The sequence below is a fragment of the Ochotona curzoniae genome, unplaced genomic scaffold, assembly GCF_017591425.1.
Source record: "Ochotona curzoniae isolate NIBS_2020 unplaced genomic scaffold, NIBS_Ocur_1.0 contig_4064, whole genome shotgun sequence".
In the NCBI taxonomy this organism is placed as follows: Eukaryota; Metazoa; Chordata; class Mammalia; order Lagomorpha; family Ochotonidae; genus Ochotona; species Ochotona curzoniae.
Genome location: NW_024466107.1, coordinates 8,367,268 through 8,377,621, shown reverse-complemented (window position 1 = coordinate 8,377,621; position 10,354 = coordinate 8,367,268). Strand labels below are relative to the sequence as shown.

The 10,354-nt window shown below is 50.3% G+C and overlaps 1 protein-coding gene across 1 annotated transcript; it reads right to left on the bottom strand.

The window, feature by feature from the left end:
- Positions 1 to 3,477: 3,477 nt before the first annotated feature.
- On the bottom strand, positions 3,478 to 5,978 carry LOC121159086 (N-acetyllactosaminide beta-1,6-N-acetylglucosaminyl-transferase-like). Its single transcript, XM_040984134.1, has one exon. It carries the CDS (start codon positions 4,980 to 4,982, stop codon positions 3,954 to 3,956), a length of 1,029 nt encoding a protein of 342 aa, XP_040840068.1. The 5' UTR covers positions 4,983 to 5,978; the 3' UTR covers positions 3,478 to 3,953.
- Positions 5,979 to 10,354: the final 4,376 nt, after the last annotated feature.

Below are 10,354 nucleotides of genomic sequence, written 5' to 3'. Positions count from 1 at the left end.
GATTTTGTAATTTGGAAATGCCCTGCCTGTGAGTGGTACAGCCGCCCTCCCTGAACTAGACACTTGTCCATAGTCAAAGACAGGAAGGAGGCAAAAGCCCTGGAAGTGCCATCTTATCGGGAAACCTATTCCTCGCAGAGTCAGACCGGACAGACACCTGCTGTGGGTGATGCTCAGTTATCTGTGTGGACAGCTGCTGTCCAGAGGAGCTGTCACCTCCTCAATTCCTGCAAACAAAACGGGGTGCTCTAGCCAAGTTGCAAGTGGCATGGATTCCACAATACCCCCCGCTTTCTCTGGCTACATCTGGATTTGTGACATCTTTCTGAGGTTCTCAGCATTTTGTCTTCTGCAAAGAAAAGTGCATCGAGGAGGGCTGAAATTATGACAAAAAAAAAAAGTTAAAACTGTTGGTTCCAATGCTGGCATCCCGGCATCCCCTATGGGCGCCAGTTCAAGTCCCAGAGTCTCCACTTCCAATCAACTCCCTGCTAGTGCACCTGGGAAAGCAGTGGAGGATGATCCAAGTTCTTAGGGCCATGCCCTCCATGTAGGGAACACAGATGAAGCTCCTGGCTCCTGGCTTCAAACAAGCACAGTCCTGGCCATTGAGCCATGTAGGGGGTGAATCAACAGATGGAAGATCCCTCCTGTTCTCCCTCTCACTCTATAATTCTGGTTTTCAGCTAAATACATCTTAAAGTAAAAAAAAAAAAAAAAAAGGAAAAGAAGGACACAGCACAGTAGCCTAGTGGCTAAAGTTCTTGTCTTGCAACACACTGGGATCCCATATGGGTGCCTGATTTAATCCTGGCGGCCCCACTTACCATCCAGCTCCCTGCTTGTGGCCTGGGAAAGCAGTCAAGGACGGCCCAAAGCCTTGGGATCCTGCACCTGTGTGGGAGACCTGGAGGAAAGTTCCTGGCTTCTGGCTTCGGACTGGGGAGTGAATCATCAGACAGAAGGTCTTCCTCTCTGTCTCTCCTCCTCTCTGTGCATCTGCCTTTCCAATAAAACTAAATAAATCTTCAAAAACAAACACAAAAAACAAAGCAACAGGGGCAAGTGTTGTGGTGCAGTAGGCTGAGCCACTGCTTGAGCCAACTGCATTCCTTACCAGTGCTGGGCCCTGATTGCGCCAATGCCAGCTTCCTGCTACGGTGCCTGGGAAAGCAGTGGAAGACGACCCAAATACTCAAGCCCCTGCCACCATCTGGAAGTCCTGAGTTAAATTCTGGGCTCCTGGCTTCAAGTTGACCCAGCCCCTGGCTATTGCGGGCCTGTGGAGAGTAAACCAAGTAGATGGAGGAATCTCTAACTTTGTAACACAAATGACTGTCTTATTAAAAACGCCGTTGTCTGGGTACAAGAATACAGAAGCAACCAGGTGGCCTGTTAAATTTCAGAGGGATGCTAACAACAGCACAGAGCTCTTTGAACATGGACATCAACTTCCCTATCGCACTAGGGACCTTATGCCAGTGACGGAAGGTCAGGAGTGGGAAGAGGGTGCTCCAAGGACAGAAAAAGTGTGTAGCACAGGGTCAGCCAGCTCACCAGCCAGCACATCTGGGTTCCAGAGACCAAACCCGGCACTTTGCAGAGAAGCCTGGCCTGTTTAGCACCCAACAGGCCCTGCCCTGCGTCAAGGGCACCTACCAATCTCTAACTTGGCAGGCCCCCAACCACTAGAACAATAATGGTTTTTCTCCTGCTGTAATTACGCTGTCCACTTCATCAGCAGTCCATGTCACATATTTTTTTAAAGATGTATTTATTTTTACTGGAAAGGCAGGTATACAGAGAGGAGGAGAGACAGAGAGGAAGATCTTCCATCCACTGACTCACTTCCCAAGAGGCCACAATGGCCAGAGCTGAGCCGATCCAAAGCCAGGAGCCAGGAATTTCCTCCGGGTCTCCCACGTGGGTGCAGGGTCCCAAGGCCTTGGGCCGTCCTTGACTGCTTTCCCAGGCCACAAGCAGAGAGCTGGATGGGAAGTGTAGCTGCCAGGACAGGAACCAGTGCCCATATGGGATCCTGGCATGTCCAAGGTGAGGACATTAACCACTAGGCTACCGTTCTATGACCCCAACTCACACTTTAAATTGGATCCAAAGCACAACTGCCTTCCAAAGAAACCCTATCATGTTTTATATGTATGCATGCGTGTGTGTTTCTGTGTTTAAATATTATATATGATTAATAAAAACCAGGGAGACAAGGTTGGTGAAAGCAAAGGGAATCTCTCTTGGAATCTTAATCTTTATCTTACGTATTTTCAAAGGAAACTCTAGAGGCTGGCAGCATGGTGTTACAAGGTAAGCCTCCACTTGGGAGTTGTGGTCCTGACTGCTCCACTTCTGATTCAGTCCCCTGTCAATGTGCCTGGGAAAGAAGCAGAGATGCGTTAGGTCCTTGGGCCCTCGTGTTCACGTAAGGGATCCAGAGAAATCTCCTCGCTCCTGGCTTTGGACCAGTCCAGCTCTGGGCACTGTGGCGACTGGGGAAGCCAGAGGATGGAAAAAAATCTGTCTCTCCTCTCTGTGTTTTAATTCTGCCTTTCCAATAAAGAGAAATAAACCTAAAGCAAAAACAAAGGACTCTGTAGAATTATAAGCTTGAATTCAACGATTATATATAATCCTGTATTTAAAAAACCAAAACAAAACTCAATACAGGTTATCTGACATACGCACAGGTCAAATATTTCTCAGCTCCCAGAGTCAGTAATACAGCTGTGTCTTGTAGCAAAGCCTCATGCATTGCCTTTCACTCACCTAATATCTATCTAATGGCCGTAATGGCTGATTGGACCAGGAGCTTTATCCATGTCTCCCACAGAGGGGCAGGAGCCCCAGGACTTGGACTGTCTTCTGCCGCTTTCCCAGTAGCATTAGCAAGGGAGCTGGATGGAAAGTAGAGCAGCTGGGATTGGGATAAGCCATCCTATGGGATAACTGCCTCATGGCCAGTGGGTTAAACAGCTGTGCCTTAACACTGGCCTCATCTAGTATATATTTATTGAGCATTTACTGTAAGTTCCAAGCACTGAGGCTACAGTAGTTAGCAAGCCCAACTGGTGCAGATGAGGCCAAAAAACCAACCCATGCAAATATGACCATATCAGACTGTATAAAGTCCTTAAAGGGAATACAGGGTGGGTATCTGCTGACGAATGGCCCGGGGAAGGTAAGAACCACGGAGCCTGGCAGCTGGGAGCTGGCTGGTAAGAGGAGGCAGGTGTCGGATGGCAAAGGTGTATAGGTCGGCCAAGGAAGGGTCCTGGGCTACAAGTAAGATTGACAAATCTAAGGGAGAGACAAATGCCAGTGTCACTAAGAACAGTCAGATCTACTACAGCAAAGACTAGATAAGATGACACACGCTGGCTGGGCCCGGCAGCTCAAGTTGCCACTTGCGATGCCAGCATCCTGTACTGGATTCCGGGCCAGCTGCTTGGAAGGGGGCTGGTCCGTGTGCCACCCAACTGGCTTCAGGCTTGGGCCCCACCCAGCCCTGGTCAATGTGACCATTTGAGAAGTCAATCAATGCATGGAAGGTATCTGTCCACTCTTTTCTCTCACTCTGCTGCCCTTTCAATGAAACAAACAAGCTTAAGGGGAAAAATACATCCTATATGTTAAAGCCTGATAAACTGTAAAGCCGTGTCATGGAAAGGTGTTATTTGGCAGTGCTAGAATATTCACATTACCATATGAAGAGCATCATTCTGTATTTACAAAAGCCAAGAGTTTACATTGTGTAGTTCAACCTCCATCTGTATGCAGATGCTCAAGTGCCCTAGGTAACATCAAGTATATTTACAGGTAACCAACACCCTCTAACTCATCGCTAGATTCCCCTACACTATTTAATACCGCCTAAGGTCTATATAAATAGTTATGCTGGGTTGTTTCCAGAGGACTGATGAGAGCTCAAGTCTGGATGCTGTTCAGCACCAATGCGATTGTTTTAGATCCATTTCCATCTGCACTGGGTTGACCCGGTGAGTACAGACCCCAGTGAATACAACTTCTGCAGGGAACACGTCATCACACCTACCTGGAATCCTATTGAGCGTCACCCAGAAATGCTCATCGGGACTGAAGGTGTCTTTGGACCAGGCGAGCAGGTCCACAGCCCGCGGGTCATGCAGGACAAAGTGTGCAAACTCTCGGGAGAGAGCCACGTAAGCAGAGCCGAAGTAGATGGTGAGATTGTGCGGGGGAGGGGGCTTCAAAGCGGAGGTTCTCACCACGTAGGAGACCTCCTTGCCCAGGTGCTCCCGGTGGACGAATTTAGTCCGGCCGACGGCATGAGCTGGGGGCAGCACCCCCGGGGTGATATTCTTCCCTTTAAAGCCCTTCAGGTACTGAATGATTTCCCGGTTGGTCTTGAGGGGGAAATCTTGCCCGCACGTGTTGATGAGGTATTTCCAGGGCACCGTGGAGGCCACGAGGTCCTTGATGCAGTTCAGGTCGGCTTGCAGCCTAGAAATTCCCCCGTAGACCACCGGCTCCGTCTTGGAGGCCAGAAAGGCGTTGGGAAAGCAGCGCAGCAGCTGCTCCACGGCCCCCTTAAAGGCGGCGGACGCCTTCTCGTCCACGTGCACGCAGTAGACGTTCTGGGGCATGTAGATGGCTCGGAAGAGCCTGGTAAAGGTGTTGAAGTTGTGATGGATGACCATGGTGTACGCCAAAGGAAACTCGGCTTCTTCCTGCGATAAAGGCGCCGTGATGTAGTGGCTTTGCGTCAGGTAATCCTTGCAGGAAGCCTTTTCGTGGATGGCGAGTTTGTTCCTCCACAGGAAAGGTGTCTTCCCGTGGATGAAGGACGTGCAAACTTGAGCCAGCAACAAAGCCTCGGAGGCGTTGAGCCTCGGGGAGCTCTGCTCGTCCCCGAAGCTGAACGCATAGAACACGATGAAAATGACCACCGTGGAGACGGAGACCACGAAGAGATAACGCGTGGAGGGAGGCATGCCTCGAGACAGGGGCGGACGTCCGATGCCAGATCTCCAAGCCCTCTGCCACACTTACTTTTTCCTCCAGGTGCTTATTTCGGCACATACTCCGGTCCTTCCTATCCCGAGGAATGTAGCCGATTTCACACGGTGAATCCAGCGGCGGGCTCTGCCTCCCTCCTCATGCCCGTGTTAGAATCCGATCTGCCTCCCTCAACCTTCCTTTGTCTGAATCCTAGTAGCAGGTTGCTCAGCCGGTGCCTCCTCCCTCTGCAAGCTCGTCCGTGCGCTCTCGCACTGAGAACTCTGCTAATTCTTTCTCCTCCGGTTTCAGCTCTAGTTTTTCAGAGCTCTCTCCTTTCATTTCCCATGTTCCTCCCCGCCCTCCTCTCCTTATTACCGCCCGGGGAACCGACGGCGCGGTGGAAGCCGAGGTTGGAAATGATGAGCTGGGGCTTTGTCCCCTCTGTGGCTCATGGCCCTGTGTGCGGGCCAGCCCACGCCCTTGTCACAGCCTCTGTTCTGCTGTCTCATTGAAACAGGACTCAAGTGACAAACTCTAAAATAAAGGGAAGCCTCCCCCGTGGCAGCTCCGTTGTAAGGCTTTCTGGCGCGCCCCACCCTCTTCCAAGCCCGGAGCTGGCAGGGGGAGGAGTTCCAGGCCCACTCCCCACCTCCAATCTGAAATTGCCGGGAGTCCTAGACTTTGTGAGCAAGGGGGGTGGTGCTTGGATGTTGCAGTCTGATGAACCAGCCCGAGCTACAAGCCCTGATTTGCATGAGACCTTAAAGTTACACAGGAAGACCCTAAACTCCCTCACAAATGATTTTCATATTGGGGATTAAGAGCCAGGCGCTTTTTTTTTTTTTAAACCACCCAGAGAATACAATGGAATCCTCAGAGAATGGCATCTGGGAAACGCGTGTTGTTTTTCCCTTGCTGGCGCATATACCAGTGTCTTGGCAAAGGACCCAACCATTTATTTTTCAACTCGCTATTGTTGAATCCGACGCATTCTTTCTGAGATCCTCTTAAAATGGATGACTTCTAAAGCATCCGCTTGACGACCCATTGCTTCCCACTTCCCCTCACTATTTAGCTGAATGTACCAACTCCAAGCCTCTACCCAACCCCCAGGGTCCAAGTCCCGTCCTCCCGTCCTCCCTGTGGCTTTTTGAAAAGTCTCTACCCAGGCCCTAAGGGAAGGGACGGAGCGCCAGCTGAGCCCGCGCTCCCACTCCAGTGCCAGAACACGAGTCCCCCGACCCCGAGCCCCAGGAAGCACCACTTCCTGGGCACATTGGAGTTCTCCTTCTTTTAGCTTTCCTGGTTTGCATTTCCTACCCTTCCCAGAGTACCTCTTTCTCCCTCCTCCCGCCATAGCTCTGCTCTTCCCACTCCACCCTTGGATTCTGCCGTCAATGCGAAGGGGACCCGGAGCCGTTCCCTAGCTGCGGCACAGGAGCCTGATCCGCAGTGTTTTCCATGGAACCTAGCAGTCAGAGCCGTCCCAAGCGCCCAGGACGGAGGCATCCCAAACTCCTCCTTTTCCAAATAAATACTTTTAAATACAATTGCATCTCTAAAAATATTTGTAAAATTTATAAAAGGAAATACGTGTAAGGGACAGACATGCTGTCCTATCTATTTCTGACTAGCACAGTCATTTCAGTACCTAGTTTGGCAAAGCCTGCTGGTGGAAGGACGAACATGAAGATATTTAGCACTTGAGAAACCGACGGGGCAGACTCAGGGCTTCGAGGCAAGGGGACGCGTTCAAGTGTGAGCTCCATAGCAGTGGGTTCAAATGTTCACAGGCTCAGGGGGCAGACACCAGGAAGGCTGTGCTCTCAAAAGATGAAGGCATAGCCAAATCAGGAATTGTCATCGTATTTCTGAACTCTGCTGAGAAACAGAGCCGTTTCCTCGCAGCTCTGTTGGCTGACCTTGGTTGATGCTCTCCACTCTCAGCCTCTAAGCGTTCAATCTCTCCAGGAAAACTTCTTGTTCAAGAAAAAAATCGCTGCGTCTGTAAAGAGGCTATCTGTCAGCTGTGACCTTTCCCTGTGACAGGCCTCGCATGTGACCCGCCCCCCGGAGGGGACACTGTGGGCTGTTCAGCCTTCCTTACAAAGCCAGGACACACTCAGCCATCCTGCTGCCAGGGCTTGTCCCTCGCTTCGGAAACAAGTATTCCCAAACTAGGTAATTCATCCAGCTAGGCATACTCACCCTTCCCTGGGCCTAGCTGAAAGCCCTTCTCTTCATTCCATTCATATTTATTTCTGTGTACAAATGACTTCAAAAACATTGTGATGGGGCTACTTTGGTGACACAGTGCTTCTCGGGCATGCAAGGTGAGAACTTTGGCCACTAGGCTACTGCGCTAGGCCCATAAACAAATTTTTTTTCAAAAGATGTATTTATTTTGGGACCGTGCAAAGGTTTAACGACTAAATCCTCACCTTGTAGGCGCCAGGATCCCATATGGACATCAGTTTGTGTCCTGGCTGCTCCACTTCTGATCTAGCTCCCTGCCTGTAGCTTGGGAAAGCAGATCAGGATGGCCCAAAGCCTTGGGACCCTCCATCCATGTGGGAGGCCTGGGGGAAACTCCTGGCTCCTGGCTCCAGATGGGCTTGGCTCTGGCCACCACACCCATGTGGAGAGCAAGCCAGGGGACGGAATACCCTTCTTTCTGTCTCTTTCTCTATGTAAATCTGCCTTGCAAATAAAAATAAAAAAAAGAGAAAGATTTTACATTCACCGGTTCACCTCCCAAAGATGCACAATGAAGCCAGGAACCTCAAAACTAAAGAACTTAAAACTGAAAAGGCAGCTTTTATTTGAAATGATGAGGGATTTAGGATCTTAATAAATAAGAGAAATAAACAGAGGCTGGTGCTGTGGCATAGCAAGTGTAGCTGCTGCCCACAGCGCCGGCATCCCAGGTGGGTGCTGGCTGAAGTCTTGGGTGCTCCATTTCTCGTCCAGCTCCCTAGTGATGTGTGTGGGAAAGCAACGAAGGATGGCCCTAGAACTCGGGCCCCTGTACCAACCCGGAGATCTGCAAGCTTCTGGATTCCTGGCTGCCATCTAGCACAGCCCTGCCACTGCAGCCATTTGGGGAGTGAACTAGCAGATGTGAGATCTCTGCCTCTCTCCCAGGCCTCCGCTCTATAACTCTGTTCTTCAAATTCAAATCATAATGATAATAACACATTTTTTCTAAAGGAAGATACTCAAGGGACAAGGGGCTAGGAGAATGACCTTCCCTGTGTATTCAGGCCCTTTGTAAGAGAAGGGTCCACCAGCCCTGGCCCGACTCGGCCGCGAGCTAGCGTAAGGTGAGTGACAGGTGCACTGGGCCTGAAGGAGTGATGGTGAAACATCCCACCCGGCTGTGTGGGTGACAACATTCTTGAGCTTGTCGTTTTCCTTCCTGAAGTTTCTTTGGGAAAGAACAACCCTCCATTATGCAGGCTCCAAGACAGGCTTTGTCACCAGAGACTAGCAGCTGGAGCTGTAATGAACTGGAATAAGAACACATGTTGGAGCTACGCTTCCCTGCCGCCAGCCCTTCCCGCCCCACCCTCCTCCTAGCAACAGAACCAGAATGAGCCACTCTGGTCAGAGTTGCGCGTATCATGCCTTTCCTTCACTGATGTATTATGTTTTTATCTCAAAAGCACGAAGGCACTGCAAGCAGTTCGTGCATGCTGTGATGCTGTGGGGGAAAAAAAGCCTGTATGGATTTCAAATAAGTTTGGGCACTAAAATAAACTTGGGTTTTAGTTGTGTTTTCCATGAACAGTGTGAAGTCCCTGGTAACATCACCATACCTGGGTCATTTCTTTGGACTTCCCTGTCTTGTGAGAAACCCCATACACACGTGAAATTAACAAAACGCACTAAGATCTGTGTTTGGGGCACAGCACGTGAAGCCACTGTCTGCAACGCCGGCATCTCATGTGAGCACCAGTTCAAGTCCCAGCTGCTCCACTTCTGATCCAGCCCCTTTCCCAGGAAAGCACTGGAGATGCTTGGCCTCCTGTCACCCATGTGGGAGACCTGGATGGAGCTCCAGGCTCCTGATTTTGCCCTGATCCAGCCCTGGTCACTATAGTTATTTCTCACACTGAATGGGGTATTTCTCTGTATAACTCCGTCTTGCAAATATATAAGCCCCCCCCCCTTTTTTTTTTAAAGAAATAAAATCATGCGGTCTGGCACAGTAGCCTAGTGGCTAAAGTCCTCGCCTTGCATTTGCCGGGATCCCATATGGGCACTGGTTCTAATCCCGGCAGCCCCACTCCCCATCCAGCTCCCTGCTTGTGGCCTGGGAAAGCAGTCGAGGACGGCCCAAAGTCTTGGAACTCTGAATATGTGTGGGAGACCTGGAAGAGGCTTCGGGCAACTGGCTTTGGATCAGCGTAGTTCTGGCTGTTGTGGGCACTTGGGGAATGAATCAGCAGTTGGAAAAACTTCCTCTCTGTCTATCTGACTCTGTAACAAAAATATAAATCTTAAGGAAAAGAAAAGAAAAGAAAAGAAAAGAAAAGAAAAGAAGAGAAAAGAAGGAAAGAGAAAGAAAGGAAGGAAGGAAGGAAAGAAGGAAGGAAGGAAGGAAGGAAGGAAGGAAGGAAGGAAGGAAGGAAGGAAAGAAAGAAAGAAACTCATGGTGATCAGCTTTGGAATTAATTAACTTCCGGGCTTCAGTGAGACTCACATAAGGTTGAAGGTAGGTGGAGGGCATCTCTCTGTCTTCTGTGAATTTTCTGCTTGCCAGGCTAAGTCAACAAATGAAGAGGCAGGAAAGACATTGTGTGTGTTGTACTAAAACAAAACGAATTGTGGCCTTCACCTTGTTGGCAGAGAGGCCCCAGAAGCTTCGGCTGGAGGAGCGCTTCCAGGCACAGCCTGGCACGTGGCGGAAATGTGCATGCTTCTCGGAGCACCTTCCCTCTGCTCATGGCATGTGCCCGGGCAAACTTCCTTATGCTTTCATAATTGTGCTGGGACTTGTCTTTCCATTCCCGATTGAGTTGAGAGAGAACCTGATGAGATGGGGGACTGATCAGAGACACTGAGTTGGTGAAGTGAATAGCAGAAAAGGCACGTAGACCCCTGGCTGGTGTAAACTTTGCTGAAGTGTCATGGAGAGCCCAAGGCAGCTTGGGAGAAAGGGCTAGGTCAATGAGGTCAGATGGTGTCCGTCCCTGCGCTTTTCCGGGCGAGGGTCTCTCTATGTGCTTCGCTTCGCAGGCTGAGCAACTCAGGGATTTATTCTTATAAGGATCTGGGCGGAGCCTGGGCACAATGGCTCAATTGGCTAATCCCACCCCCCTTGCAAGTGCCAGGATTCAAATGGGCATGGGTTCATGTCTCA

Coding starts and splice junctions, on each gene's coding strand:
- LOC121159086 (XM_040984134.1), bottom strand. CDS start 4,982: ATGCCTCCCTCCACGCGTTATCTCTTCGTGGTCTCCGTCTCCACGGTG.